Source organism: Myotis myotis, unplaced genomic scaffold (genome assembly GCF_014108235.1).
Source record: "Myotis myotis isolate mMyoMyo1 unplaced genomic scaffold, mMyoMyo1.p scaffold_m19_p_3, whole genome shotgun sequence".
NCBI lineage: Eukaryota > Metazoa > Chordata > Mammalia > Chiroptera > Vespertilionidae > Myotis > Myotis myotis.
Window position 1 is genome coordinate 163,777,829 of NW_023416335.1, and position 16,128 is coordinate 163,793,956.

At 41.3% G+C, this 16,128-nt stretch overlaps 1 protein-coding gene across 4 annotated transcripts in view; it reads left to right on the forward strand.

Moving 5' to 3' along the window:
- LIMA1 (LIM domain and actin binding 1) overlaps window positions 1–16,128 on the forward strand; it is a 99,278-nt gene that overhangs the window by 47,151 nt on the left and 35,999 nt on the right. For all 4 annotated transcript variants that reach the window (XM_036298636.1, XM_036298635.1, XM_036298632.1 and 1 more), the window contains 2 exons: window positions 3,348–3,393; window positions 14,311–14,778. In XM_036298636.1, coding sequence (XP_036154529.1) covers window positions 3,348–3,393; window positions 14,311–14,778 — 514 coding nt within the window. The remainder of the gene's footprint in view (window positions 1–3,347; window positions 3,394–14,310; window positions 14,779–16,128) is intronic.

Sequence of the window (16,128 nt, forward strand, 5' to 3'; positions counted from 1 at the left end):
TTGAGGTACCTGGCCAGGACCTCATTGTATCTAGGATTAAGTTAAAAACCCTTACAAAGCCCCTGCTTCCAAGCGTCATCTCCTGCTCTCCCCTTTTCTCAGTGCACTTCAGCAACACTGGGGGTCTTTGTGTACCTATACATGAAACGCTTTCTTGCCTTGGGGCCTTTGCGTGTGCTATTTTTCTGTGTCTGAAATGCATTTCTTGCCTCATTTTGCCTATTTTTCTATTAAGTTATTTGTAATTTTCATATATACATACACACACACACACACACACACACACACACACACACACACACACTAGTGGCCTGGTGCATGAAATTCGTGTACATTAAAAGGGAATTAATTAGAGGAAATATTTTAATATTGCTATTTGCCCTTTCTCTATTATAGAAGTGTCAGAGATGAAAGAAAATTAGTAAAATGTATATGAAAATCTCCCTCCTGTCAGAGTCTGGGGTGTGCCATGGGACCCAGAGTCAAGTTCCCCACCACCCTTGTGCGCCTCAAAATCGCACGAGACCTGGCCGGCCCCACCCCCGTCAAGTCCTGCAAGGAGGGGGGGGTGCAGCCTCAGGTCCCCCAGCCTGGCGCCAGGACAGGGGGCATGGCCTCAGGTCCCCCAGCACCGGGGCGGGGGGCGCAGCCTCAGGTGCCTCAGCCCCCATCCCCCGCGTGAGGGCGTGAGGGCGTGATGACCATTTGCATATTAGCTCTTTATTATATAGGATGTGTATATTTTTATTGATTTCAGAGAGGAAAGGTAAGGGAGAGAGATAGAAACATCAATGATGAGAAAGAATCATTGATCAGCTACCTCCCACATGGCCCCTACTAGGGATGGAGCCCAAAAATTGGGCTTGTTCCCTAACTGTGAATCAAACCATGACCTCCTAGTTCATGAGTTGATGCTCAACCATTGACCCAAACCAGCTGGGCAGTTGGTCATTTTCTTATTAATTTGTAAGAGGTCTTTGAGATATTCTAGAGAAATTAGCCATTTTGTGTAATATAAGTTGCAAATATCTTTCCAGCTTGTTGCTTAACTTATAGCACTTCTAATATCATTTTCTTTCATCACCTCTTTATGGTCAGTAAAATCCCAGAAATTTTGGGGTGTTTTTTTACCCTATCCTATAGAAAGTTTTGCTCAGTTGCAGAGTAATACTCAACTGAATTAGATGCTTACTAATATCTGATTACTAAAATTTAAACAGTGATAGGAATGGAAGGAGAACATAGAAATCATCTCACATAGTCACCTAATTTTGTAGGTGAGGCCGGTAAATGATAAATGAAGTGATATAACCCAGATCACACAGCAGGTAAACAACAGTGCCAGAAACAGGACTTTTTTTCTGGCTTCCATTTTGTATGAGGTTATTCTATTTAACACACATACTAAGAAAGTTCTGAGCTTCTGAAGTTGTTTATTAATTGAAAGTTGGTTTTGATAAAGAAATGGGACCTGGGTGGAGGGGGTCAATGGGAAAAAAAAGGGGACATCTGTAATACTTTCAACAATAAAGATAAATTTTTTAAAAAATATATTTTATTGATTTTTTTACAGAGAGGAAGGCAGAGGGATAGAGAGTTAGAAACATCGATGAGAGAGAAACATCGATCAGCTGCCTCCTGCACACTCCCCACTGGGGATGTGCCCGCAACCAAGGTACATGCCCTTGACTGGAATCGAACCTGGGACCCTTGATTCTGCAGGCTGACGCTCTATCCACTGAGCCAAACCAGTCAGGGCTATAAAGATAAATTTAAAAGAAACAACAACAAAACAAAACACACAGAATGGGCCCTTGCCCATCTGCTCTTCTTCTCTCACCTCCTTTCCCTCTACAAATATCTTGTGAATTCTGAAATTCTACCTTAATACAGAGAAAAAGCAGCCCTTTGAACATGCCCTTTTCTGGGGTTGGATTGTTGCTGAGGCATGCAGACCCAAGGAGAGGCACATGGTTTCTCCGAGCAATGGTGCCACCTTCAATGCTTCACTCAGAGGCTCTGAGGGAGCCAGATTAATGTTCTGGGTGGTCTTGGAGGTTTGCTGCCTCCTGGACCTCCCAGGCCTCCTTGATCTTCCAATGGAGAAAACCTGATCTCCGCCCCCCCACCCCCACCCCCCTGCCCCTGCTGAAAAGCGCTGGGACTTTACTTGATTCTCAGGGAATCTCCTGAGCCAAGTAATAAAAATGATAAAATAAAGTGCTAAAATTAATAATAAATGTAATAAAGTAATAAAAGTAATAATACATTATATATGCCTGTTTATCAAACCTTAGATGACATTGACTGTAGGCTGTGCCACTATTTCATGCATCACTATGAAAAAATACTGCTAATTAAACAGGACCAGTGCTTGCTTAACACATAAACTTTTCTCATGTGTCACTCTTTTTTTTTTTTTTTTAAATATATATTTTATTGATTTTTTACAGAGAGGAAGGGAGAGGGATAGAGAGTCAGAAACATCAATGAGAGAGAAACATCGATCAGCTGCCTCCTGCACGCCCTCCACTGGGGATGTGCCCGCAACCAAGGCACATGCCCCTGACCGGAATCGAACCTGGGGCCCTTCAGTCCGCAGGCCAACGCTCTATCCACTGAGCCAAACTGGTTAGGGCTCATGTGTCACTCTTATGAATACATAAAAAAGTAAAATAATTTTTCTTTAAATGCCAAATCATAGTATAATCTCTTTAAACACATTTTAAATTGCATTTAAAACATGTGTAGTACCATCAAATACATTTAACTGAGCCAAAGTGACAATACCAATACTTAGACCAAATTCACACATGTGCAGGCAGTGTGACTATCTCTGGGCTGACAAGAATGGAAGATTTCAAAGGCATTAATGTGGGGGAAATGTACATCCTAGGATTAATGCAATGCCATATCCTTTGACTAATCCCAAGGCAGTTTTACACACGTGATCTCATTCAGTCTTCTGGCAACCCTGGAAGTAGCTATATAAAATCATTTTCTAGATAAGAAAACTGAGGCTTAGAGAGATTAAGTGACTTGCCAGACATCATCATAGTTAATAAGTGATGAGACTGGGACTAACACCCCAGACTTTGTGGGTACTTTCTGCTCTACCCAGTTGTTTCCCAGCATTTGGCCTCATCAACTTGGATATGTTATATCAGAGCAGATGACAGGAACAGCAAGAGGTGAGGACCACTCTGATTCTCTGCTTCTTCTGATAGAGTTGTTAAAGATCGTTACTGTCAGACATAGGTTTGCAAAAGTCGTTTTCTTAAAGATTGAAATAGTAAAAATATAAGTTTAATTTGAGGACATTCTCTTTTTCCCCCCCTTCTCTGAAGGTACCAGAAAGCCGCTGAAGAAGCAAATTCGGAAAAGAGGAGAAATGTAAGTACTCAGAAGGCCCGGGGCGTGTGAGGCCTCAGGAGCAGAGCCTGTGTGGCCCAGCCACCTGCAGCCACTGTGGGGCTTGGGCTCCCTGTCAGCTGAGCCAGGCACTTGTGCCAGCTGGTCTGATTTGTGAGCCATTTGCTCAGGAGAACTTGGCTGAGGTGCAGGGAATCATTTTTTCACAGATGTACTCCTTTTGAACCACTTTTTCTTTCCTGAGTTGAGTGAAGGACAGAAGGCCAAGTGCTTTGCCTGAGGTTACTAAAATGGCTTATTACTTCTGCTCAAATTAGGATACAGGGCTTCGTAGGCTGCCATTCTTTTTTTTTTATTTTTTAATATATTTTATTGATTTTTTACAGAGAGGAAGGCAGAGGGATAGAGAGTTAGAAACATCGATGAGAGAGAAACATCTATCAGCTGCCTCCTGCACACCTCCTACTGGGTATGTGCCCGCAACCAAGGTACATGCCCTTGACCGGAATTGAACCTGGGACCCTTGAGTCCACAGGCCGACGCTCTATCCACTGAACCAAACCGGTCAGGGCATGCCATCCTTTTTTCCAAATCAAACAACGAGAATTTCTGTATCTCTGCATTTAAGTGGTAGCAGCTGTGCAGCTATTGTCCTCCTCTGGGTTCTTTGTTTGAAACAAACTTCTTGACCCAGTCTAGTTAGCAAGTTTCTTAGCTGCAAGATCCATCAAAGGCTAAAACCTCAGAGCAAGCTCTCTGCTGGTACCCATTCTCTACTCTCCCTGCCAGCTAACTTTCCAGCTGGGTGGTATGGTGTATTTCTTTTGAAATTTTACTCATTTAATCTTATGGGGGGGCGGGGGGGAGCCTCACATACTTGGACAAGAATTCTTTAATTTGGCTGGCATTACGAAAACATCCTCCTGGCAGTTTTCAGTACCTAACCTGTTTAAATTAGTATATAACATGCCCCTGTCAATTTGTTCTCTCTAAAAGGGGGGAGAGGGTAATGCTAAATGGGTCCTTAGCTTAATTTTCCTGTAATTCAAAAATTGGATCCCCTCAGGTACATTGTAAGAAAAAGCTACCATCATTTCACTCAAATACTAGTTTCGGTTTTTTTTATTCTTTTTATTTATTTATTTATTTATTTATTATGTTACTGATTTTGGAGAATAAGGGAGAGGGAGAGAGAGAGAGAAACATCAGTGATGAAAGAGAATCATCAATCAGCTCCCTCCTGCACGTCCCCACTGGGCCAGACCAGCTGGGCTCAAATGCTGGTTTCTTTTCTTTATTCCTTCTCTCCCCTTGCCTGCTATTTTCCCCCATTTTCTGTCCTTCCTTCTTTCCTTTTACTATTCATTTAGCAAATATTCAAAGAGCACCTACTATGAGCCACGCCCTGTTTTAGGCATTCATACAGACTACCTCCCTGCCACCATAGGGTTTACATTCTAGTGCAGTGATGGCGAACCTATGACACGCGTGTCAGTGGTGACACGCAAACTCATTTTTTTGGTTGATTTTTCTTTGTTAAATGGCATTTAAATATATAAAATAAATATCAAAAATAAAGTCTTTGTTTTACTATGGTTGCAAATATCAAAAAATTTCTATATGTGACACGCACCAGAGTTAAGTTAGGGTTTTTCAAAATGCTGACACACCAAGCTCAAAAGGTTCGCCATCACTGTTCTAGTGAGAGAGACAGACAAATAAAGATATTGTGTCAGTTGATGATTAGAGCTATGAAAACATGTAGCAGCTAAGAGAGATAGAGCATAGAGTGGTCAAGGAAAGGTTCTGATAAGGAGACATATGAGCAGAAATCTGAAGATTTGAGCCAGGGAGAAGAATGATTCAGGCAAGAGATAAGAGCACATGCAGATGCTCTGAGGCAGAAACATTCTTCGTATGCTTGGGTAATAGGGAAAGCAAGGCGATATAGGGCCATTGTGAGGACCTAGACTTTCTTTCTCTTTTAAAAAAATATTTGTATTTATTTCAGAGAGGAAAGGAGAGGGAGAGAGGTACAGGAACATCAATGATGAGAGAATCATTGATTGGCTGTCTTCTGCATGCTCCACACTGGTTATCGAGCCCATAACCCAGGCATGTACCCTGATGGGGAATCAAACTGTGACCTCCTGATTCATAGGTCGACGCTCAGCCACTGAGCCACACAGGCCTGGCTGAAGACTTAGACTTTAACCCTGATGGAGTGTTTGTGTGCAAAGGAGTGATGTGATCTGGTTTAAATTTTAAAAAGTGGAGAGACTAGAGCTACAATGGCAGAAGCATGGAAGCCAATTATAAGACAACTAGAGGCCTGGTACACCAAATTAGTGCATGGGTAAGGTCCCTAGGTCTGGCCAGTGATCAGGGCTGACCAGGGCCTTCCAGTTGCTGGCCGGGGCCTCCCTTCCCCAGCTGCCAGTTGCTGGCCAGGGCCTTCCTTTGTTCCATGCTGCCCCTGGTGGTCAGTGCACATCATAGCAAGCAATCAAACTCCCAGTCTCCCGGTCAAACTCCCAAGAGGACACTTTGCATATTAGCTATCCTATATAATAAAAGGCTAATATGCAAATAGACCAAACAGTGGAACAACTGGTTGCTATGACACACAATGACCACCAGGGGGAAGATGCTCAATGCGGGAGCTGCCCCCTGGCGGTCAGTGCACTCCCACAGGGGAAGCGCTGCTCAGCCAGAAGCCAGGCTCATGGCTGGCGAGCACAGCAACGGTGGCAGGAGCTTCTCCCGCCTCCATGGCAGTGCTAAGGATGTCTGACTGATGGCTTAGGCCCACTTGGGCTTAAGCCATCAGTAGGACATCCCCTGAGGGCCCCTGGACTGTGAGAGGGAGCAGGCTGGGCTGAGGGACCCCCCCCCCAGTGCACAAATTTTGTGCACCAGGCCTCCAGTCTAAGACTGGAGGCCTGGTGCACGAAATTTGTGCATTGGTAGGGTCCCTAGGCCTGGCCGGCAATCAGAGACCATCTGTGGGGTGAATGGTGGAGCAATTGGGGGGCCCCCGCTGGCACTCACCTTGGCTGTCCTGGAGCCTGTGGGCTGGGGGTAGCTCCTGCATTGAGCATTTGTACCCTCGTGTTCAGTGTGTGTCATAGCGACCGGTTGTTTCTCTAGTCATTCTGCCATTTGGTCAATTTACATATTAGGCTTTTATTATATAGGATTGTAGTGATTTAGGAAAGATATGATAATGAATTGGACTGGAGTAGTAGCCACATAGGTAATGAGAAGTGGTCAGGATTTATACTGAAGGTAAAGAGAAAAAGAAAAATCAAGAGTGGCAACAATGTTTTTGGACCAAACACTTGGGAAAATGCAATGAGGAAGACCATAGTAAAAGCAGGTTTAGAGTAGGAGAAATATTAGAAGCTCAGCTTTGGACTTATTAAATATAAAAATTTTTATAGTTTTTTATCTAAATGGAGATGTCAAATAGGAACTTGGATGTACAAATTTAGAATTGGAAGAGATCTGGGCTGGAGATGAGAACAGATATATATCAACATGTCAGTGGTATTTAAAGATGCATGAGATGCATGAGATTACCTAGGGAGGGAGTGTAGCTAGAGGGAAGTTCTGAGGACTGAGATGAAGGGTACCTTGGTGTTTAATGGTTGGAGAGATAAGGAGGAACCAGCAAAGAAAACTGAAGGAGAACAACTGGTGAAACAGCAGTGAAACAAGAAAATGTCAGGAGTCAAGTGAATAAAGTGTTTCTAAAAGGAGAGTTCTCAGCAGAGTCAAACACAGACTGACAATTAATGTTTGGATTTGGCGACATGAAGATCATTGGTCATCATGTGCTCTTTGGGAGTGGGACAGAGGCCTGATGGACTAGGTTCACAGAAGTTGACACCATGAGTGTAAACAATTATGGAGCATAAATTTATGGAGGAATAGATGTGCTCCCTGCCTTCAGAGTTTGGAAAATAGAATTTATAATCCTAGTGTGATAAGTACCATATTAAAGAAATACTCAAGGTGCTGTGTTTTAATTTAGGAAAGATTTATAACCTGGCCTATGCCATGTCAAGAAATGCTTCCCAGTAGTGCCTGAGTGAGCCCAAAGGACAAATGGGAATTAGCTTTAAAAGTAGGGTAAAGGAGTGGCAGAGGAGGCAGCACATATACAACGTGGAGGTATAAGAGAACAGGCACCTTTGACAGTTGAAAAAATAATTGTCACATTCATCAAGATAAAGAATTCATGGGGAAAAAAACAACACAGATTAGTCCGGGCCAGTGTGGCTCAGTTGGCTGAGCATCATCCTGTACACCGAAAGGTCGCTGGTTCAGGTTGTAGGTTCAGTCCCTGTCAGGGTGCATGCAGGAGGCAACCAATCAATATTTCTCTCACACATCAATGTTTCTTTCTCTCTCCCTCTCTCTCCTTTCCTCTCTACCTAAAAATCAATAAAAATATATATTGTTTAAAAAGAGTAAGGAAAGGCAGGGGACATATTAAAATGTGAGGAATGAAGGGAAGAGAAGGGAGACTTCAGCCTTAGATAAGGATGAGTGTAAGATGCCTGTAGGATTTCCAGGAGAATTAATAGGTAAGAGAGATATCTGGGTAGAGTTATGGGTTATGAGTCATCAACAGATAGCAGGGGGCTGAAACCAGATTATCTACAGAAAATATGTACAGTGAGCAAAGAAGAGGACATAAGACAGAGCCTAGAGGGACCTCGCCATAGAAGAGAGGAACAGGGGAAGAGAAACCTATAAAGAAAATTGAGAAGTGGTCAGAAAAATGGGAAGAAATCTAGGAAAAGGGGGTATCACATACACCATGGAAGGAAGTAATTTTCAAAGCTGGGAGTAATCAGTAATATAAAATGCTGTAGAGAGATCAAATAAAATAAATCAGAAGTGTCCATTGCACTTGACAATTGAGGTAAAAGGATGTGAATAAATAATTAAAGAAGAAACAATAAGAAAAGGAAAAAAAAGAAACAATAAACATGAAAAATGCTTAGCCTCACTAATATTCAAAGAAATTTAAAGTATTCATGAACTATAAATTGTAATGTAAACAGTTGGCAGATTTTCAAATGGATAATATTCAGTATGTGAAGAAGTATGAACTCATACACTGTTAGTGAGAAGTCAAGCAATACCTATTAAAATATTAAATATATTTCATACCCATTAATCCAGCATTTCTACTTTCAGAAATTATCACACACAAAAATCACAAGAAAAAGAAAATAAACTTAAAAGATACATATTGCAGGATTTTTTATAATACTGAAAACTTTAAAATAATTCAGATATTCATCAATGAAGGAATGATAAATTATGGTACATATATTCAGTAGTATATTGTGTTGTATATTATAATATATACTAGAGGCCTGATGCACGAAAATTCATGCACTTGGGGGCGGGGGGGGGGGGGTCCCCTCAGCCCGGCCTGTGCCCTCTTGCACCCTCTTATAGTCTGGGACCCCTCAGGGGATGTCCACCTGCTGGCTTAGGCCCGATACCCCAGGGAGTGTTCCTAAGCCGTAGTTGGACATCCTTAGCACTGCTGAGGAGGCAGGAGAGGCTCCCGCCACCGCCGCTGCGCTCGCAGCCACAGCTGTCAGCCCAGCTTGTGGCTGAGCAGAGCTCCCCCTGTGGGAGCGCACTGACCACCAGTGGGCAGCTCCTGCATTGAGCATCTGCCCCCTGGTGGTCAGGGCATGTCATAGCAACTGGCTGTTAGGGTCAATTTGCATATTACCCTTTTATTATATAGGATAGTATTACTATATGGGTAAGATTTCATGTATTGACATGGACAGATATCAAAAGTACATTAAATGATTAAAGCAAGGTACAGAACAGTAAGTATAGTATGAGTTTATAAAATACATATAGTTTATAAAAATAAGGGGGAAATTGAGAGCATATACACCAAAATATTGGCAGTGGATATCTTGGAGGGGAGGGATAGGGATGTCAAATAGGGAAAATTATAGCATAATTTCAAGACATGTATGCACCAGTATACATTCCTATATTGATTGTGACTTTTTCCTTCTAATAAGTTTTTTTTATTACTTTTGTAATTGAGAAAAATAATGTTAAAAGTAAAATAACAAAATGGAAATTTTTAAGAGGTAATTTGTGATCTTGATTAGTGCTACTTCAGAAATATTTTGGTAATAGAATTAGAGTGAATGGAAAGTGATCAAGTGGAAATAGCAGCTACAGGTCTCATGCTTTCAAGACACTTAACTCTGAAATGCAAGAGAAGCAATAACTAGAGGAAGACATAAAGTTGAGGAAGGGTTGCTATATTTTTTAAACAAACTTGTTATTTTGAAATAATAATGAACCTACAGTAGAGTTACTAAGATAGTACAGAGAGTTCCTATATACCTCCACCCACCTAGGTTCCCCTAAAGGTAACATCTTACATAACGATGGTACATTTATCAAAAATTAAGAAATTAACATTGGTCCAACACTATTAACTCAACTACAGACTTATTGGAGCTTACCAGTTTTTCCACTAATGACAGAGGATTGTTTTTAAGATCCACTAGACTTGCAAGAAGTCTGAACTGTCTCTGGAAGAACAAGAAGTGTCCATATAAATTTATAGAAGTGACTAACCAGGTAAAAGAACACTTAAACATTCTACCATGAAAAGCAAGTTAGAGAAACATCAGGGAACAAGTAGGCAAATTTATTCCTTTAGCAAATAGTGGGATAACCTAAATTTCCAAAAATTTACTCCTCATTTTCTCTTCCTCTCCCACTTATTCTTAGGACCCAGAAACACAAACCATTAAAACCACGACCAGTTATATTTCCAGGTTCCCTTCAAGCATGGAATATGCCAGTTCCTGAAATCTGTGCTGTCTGGGCACTCATCTCCAAAATGACTGGCTATCACTTTTCTGAACAGCTCTCAGCCTAGAAATTTCTTCCCTTCCTTGGAGGCTGTACATCCAGGTAGTCCATGCTTCTAATCCCACTGCTGTATCCTACCAAACACCCGCCTGCTTTTTAAAAATATATATTTTGTTGATTTCAAAGAGTAAGGGAGAGAGATAGATGATAGCTAGAAACATCAATGATGAGAGAGAATCATTGATAAGCTGCCTCTTGCACACCCTCCACTGAGGATCAAGCATGCAACCCAGGCATGTGCCCTAACCGGCAATCAAACTGTAACTTCCTGATTCATAGGTTGACGCTCAACCACTGAGCCACACTGGCGGGCCGGGCTATCATCCTCCTGCTTTTAATGTGAACATTCCCATGTCAATTTCAACATTAAAGCTCATTTGACCCAGCCTCTTCATTTTACAGGTGAGATAATTGAGACCCAAAGAGAGGAAGGGACTTATTCAAGGTCATACATCTCAGAGTGACAGAGTAAGGACTCACCCTAATTCCAAGTCAGATGCTCCTGCAGAAAGGACACTGTGTTGCATCTCCTTGGTGTTCCTGATCTGGATTCAGGCAGCCAATTATGGTCTAGAGCAGCGGTTCTCAACCTGTGGGTCGCGACCCCTTTGGGGGTCAAATGACCCTTTCACAGGGGTCACCTAAGACCATCGGAAAACACGTATATAATTACATATTGTTTTTGTGATTAATCACTATGTTTTAATTATGTTCAATTTGTAACAATGAAATTGGGGGTCACCACAACATGAGGAACTGTATTAAAGGGTCGTGGCATTAGGAAGGTTGAGAACCACTGGTCTAGTGGCAGATCTGCCAATATTCTCAGCCTTGCTGGGTAGAATGAACAGTGTGCTAGATGTCACTTTGAAAAAAGAGGCTGTGGCCGAAACTGGTTTGGCTCAGTGGATAGAGCGTCGGCCTGCGGACTGAAAGGTCCCAGGTTCGATTCCGGTCAAGGGCATGTACCTGGGTTGCGGGCACTTCCCCAGTGGGGAGCGTGCAGGAGGCAGCTGATCGATGTTTCTCTCTCATAGATGTTTCTCACTCTCTATCTCTCTCCCTTCCTCTCTGTAAAAAATCAATAAAATATATTTTTTTAAAAAAAAAAAGAAAAAAGAGGCTGTGTAGCAACCAAGGGCCCTTGAGAACTTGCAGCATCCTTGACTTCCCATTGCCTTATTCTGAGAAAATAGTTGGGAAAAAGTTAAAACCTTGATACAAATGACATCAACTAGAATCTTACTTTATTTTGTGTCCCACACCTACAGTGTAGAACAGTAGAGACTATAGAGAAAGTAGAAAGAACAGTGAGAGACATTAACCCAAGTTCAGGATTTGGGAGATGACTGAGTACTATGGATGATCACCATTGTGAGAGATGGCTTAAGGGGTAGAGAGGATCATCCATCTAATAATAATTACCACTTACTAGGTGCCTATTTATGTCAAATGCTGCATTACATGCTTAATATAGCCTCATTTATTCTCCACAAGAGCCCTGTATGGTAGTTTCCAGAAATTAAGAAACTTGCCCAAAGTCACTTGGTTGGGTGGAGTTGTATTATACGTACAAGTAATACATATTTATTGTAGAAAATAAAGAAAAAGAGAAGAAAATATAAGTGACCTATAATCCAATATCCAATATCCTATCTTAGTCCAATACTCTTTTCACTGTGCTGACCAACCTTTTTGTTCTGTACCTTCTTGCATCTCTTTCTTCCCCAGAAAGACTGTAGCCTCTGCTCCTTCCCCATCTGTGCTTTCCCCGGGTCCTAAAGACCTGGGCACCTGGCATGACCTGGAAGTGCTGCCAGGAATGACTTAAGGGTGTGGGGCCTTTAATGCTGTCAGACCACACAGTCCTGCCCTTCCCCTTTTTGTCTCCACTCCAGCACTTTTGAACTTGTATCCTTAAGTGCTCCTTTTAATAAAAGAGCACATGTGCTCCTCCTTAAAATGCCCCCTAAGGGATGTTCTCCACCCAGGCCCTTGTTTGGGACACTGCTGGTATTCTATCACACATCCCTCTCTTCCTAGTCACCACGAGTAAAGTAGAAATGACCATTTTCAAGCTGCTTACAGTAACATCAAAATTATTTCATATTCTGTAGAAGCTTTTTTTGTGATATGAAGATGTCTAATTTTATTTTTATATTCATTTTATTACACAATGCGTACATATTTATTATAAGAAGAAAACACAAATGCCCATAATCCATGATTCAAGAGTAACCCATTGATTTCCTGACTTTTTTTTTCCAGAATACTTTTCTGTGCTTATATTTAGAAAAATGCATGTGTATTAAAAAATGGAGTCATGCTGTCTCATAATTTGCCTCTTTCCACTCAAAAGCATCTTATGAGCATCTTTCCACGTTAACAAATGTACATCAATCACATGATTTGTCTCTGAGAAAAGTAGTGTCCAGTTACGGAGGCAGAATGCCACTTTGATTCTCAGGGCTCCTGTCTGGGCAGGGCAAGGGCAAGGCAGGTAAAGTTGGAGACCAAGATGACTCATCCATTGTGTGGCAGGAGGTACACAGAGCCAAGAGTGCCGCTGGCAGTTAAGGTAGCACCAGCTTCCAGAGCTTTTTTTTTTCTCTCTCTCTTTCCCAACAAGAAAACTTTTCATGCTTCTTATATCTCTGATCCATACATGTTTCCGCCGAATCTTGTCAGCTAAGTTTTAACACTAAAATCAAGCAGTTGTTCTGTAACTTTTAAAATAATCTTTATTAAAAGTATTACATATGTCCCCTTTTCACCCATTGACCCCATTAGCTCACCCACACCCCTCAGGCTGTTCTGTAACTTGTTTTCAAGCCTTGTAGCTACTTGATGAAGTGGCTCTCAGCATGTGTTCAGAAGAGGAACAGGGAATCTTAATTCCCAATATAGCTACTAATCCTGTTTAATTCCCCCAAAGTCGTTCACTATTAGGTGGTTTGCCTTTTCTTTCTCAATTGAAAGACAGGTGAGTCACAGACTACAGGAATGGAGGGCAAGAAGGTAGTATTGGAATTTGTGGTTTGTTGGGAAGGTGGTGCTGCTCTCTTTAGGAGTACTTTCAGAATATGCAACACTGAATTTTATTTAAACAAACATGTTTCCTCTGTTATTGTGGAACAACATTGGCAGTTTCCGGGTTGTTTTCTATCTGTCTTATATTTTGAAATTAATTCCATTTTGACCCAGGTGAAAGTGAACTTTTCTGAGATATTTAAATATCTGTCCTTCAATCAAGAGAGTGGGTGTCGTTGCTTACGTATGAAGCCTGGCTATTTCTCAGCCAAAAGATCTCTAAAATAGTGAATTTTCTGATAACTGAAAATTTACACATGGACAAACATGTAGAAAAGAGCAGAAAAAAATTAGATTTTTATGTAAAAATAAGACATGACTGTTTATATGCATGTAAATTGTCAGATATAATGAAATATTGTTTATGCAAATTTAAATTCCTACAAATAGTAGCAATCCTTGATGCTACTCCCCACAATTAATGTATTGTGTAGTTTCAGCTATATTGCATTTTTGTTTTTAAAATAATCAAAAAAAAGCAGGATACACCATATAATTTTGTGGCATGTAATGATGAACTTTTATTCATGCATATTTACAGGGTTTAAGGTACCTGGTGTTTGCTTTTTCTTTCTCATTTCCCCCATTGATCTCTGGATAAAAAATCTCTTGTCTCCAATGTAACTGTCATTAGATCTGGGCTCTCCTTTCTCCTCATTTTGTCCTTATAAGGCTATCCTGTTTTATCACTTCCTGCTTCAGCTCCTGACTTTTTCTCTCTTCCCCTCTCCCTCTCTTGGGTGGATGCTTTTTCTCCATGTGGCAGGGCTGTAACTGTTCACAGCTGTCTGAAACGCCAGTGGACCCGGGGCAGCTTGGAGTTTTAACTTTCATTTTACAAAGAACATCATGTTTGAATGTTTCAGCAGGCAAGTTGTAACTGGCACTTACTTCTTATTCTTCTAGAACACCGAAAATCCCCCCCAGCACTTTAGAAGGGGAATCCTGACTGCGTTAAAGAAGAAGTGGGAGAACCCAGTGCTGGGAGCTGAGTCTCACACGGACTCTCTGCGAAACAGCAGCACTGAGGTCAGACACAGAGACGACCATCCTTCTGCTGAAGTGGTGAGCAACTCTGCCTCTGGGGCCGAAGCTAACCGAGAGGAACAAGTCCATCCCAGAACTAGACTTGGATCACCAGCTGAAGCCCATATTCAGGATCCGTATCACCGCATTGAGGACAGTGAACCTCTAAAAGACCACTCAACAGGAAGGAGCAAAATGGAAAACTGTCTAGTAGGAGAATCCAGGCATGAAGTAGGAAAGCCCGAAATCAGTGAAAATACAGAAGCTACAAACAAAATAGAGAAATATAATGTCCCGCTGAACAGGCTTAAGATGATGTTTGAGAAAGGCGAACCATCTCAAACCAAGGTAAGGACTGGGAGCATTTAAAGCTTGATACAATCGATTCACATAAGCAAAGCTGGTTTTCTAATCCAGACAGTTTGAATAGTGTGGAGCATGTGGTCTGTAAGTCTTGAATCAAGTTCAGTGAGTTAATTAAAAATCTTGAATTATTTGCATAGATGGTAAGATTTGTGAGGTTCCCACCCTATTTCTTGTGAAATCAAGCTCACACAGGGCTTCAGGTTGATGTCTAGAAAGGAAGAGAGTTTGATGTCAATGTGATTTTGTGTTTTTGTAAGCTTGCCCTTTTAATTTGTCTTCCTGTGTCTTTTGTCATTTGTCGGTTTGGGGGGTGGAATTACTGCTGAAGCGTTCTCTTGGACACAGCTGCAGGCTGAGTGTTAGGGCCAGAGTTTAACGTTAAGACTGAGGCTTAGTTGTCTCTGCTAGCTGAATCCTTTCTCCTCTTCTCAACTTCCTCATCTGTGCCTTCCAACAAATGTTTTCTATCAGCTAAAATCCTCTCCCAGGAAAAATCAATGAAGATAGCCAGACTAGCTGTAGCCTTCAGGATTTTTGACTTGCAAATGCACAGGGTTGCATTTTCCTACAACTGTTAATGAAATTTGATCCTTCGTGTGGATTGCAGACCAGGTCCCCAGAGGGAATTACTTAACTAGAAAATGAGTTACATATGCTGGTGACTTATAACACAATCCAAGGGCTGCAGAACGGGTAAATTTTTCCAGTTTTCTCATACTTTCCTGCATATCTGGCTTTGTACACGAGGATGGTTTGTTATAACAGTCATTATAATGAAATAAACAGATATGATGGGTAGCAAAGCCATCATTTACTTTAGATTCCATCTAGATGGGAATGCTGAATTTTTAAAACTAAATATTTGGCCCAAATCCCTGTATTTGTGGTAATGGTATGAAGCGTTCTTTCTGAGATAAAAATTAGATAACTATCCTAATCCTCAATTACATATGGGGTGACTTAGTCAGTTTCTTCCCATAACTTACAGTTCCTGGAGCTTTCCTGCCTAGAAACATTCTTGAGTGTTTAGGGCTCATCTATTTGAGAATGTAGAAAGAATTTTTAAAGATTTTCAAACCTAGAACCCTGCTCTGTAAATGAGTTTTAGCTCCATTTTAACACTGAAACCAGCTGGCAAGAGATGTAACCACAAAGCAGTTTTACAACTTTTCTTAAACTCTCATCCTTCCCAACTTGTAGTCCTCTCAGCCTGCCAACTTCCTCTTTCTTCTTTATGGTCTTAATAAAAAAAAAAAAATTTTAATTTAAATGGGAAAAAGAATTTTAAATGGAAGGAAAAAAATGTCAGAAATCCGAAATAGAGAGGAAGGG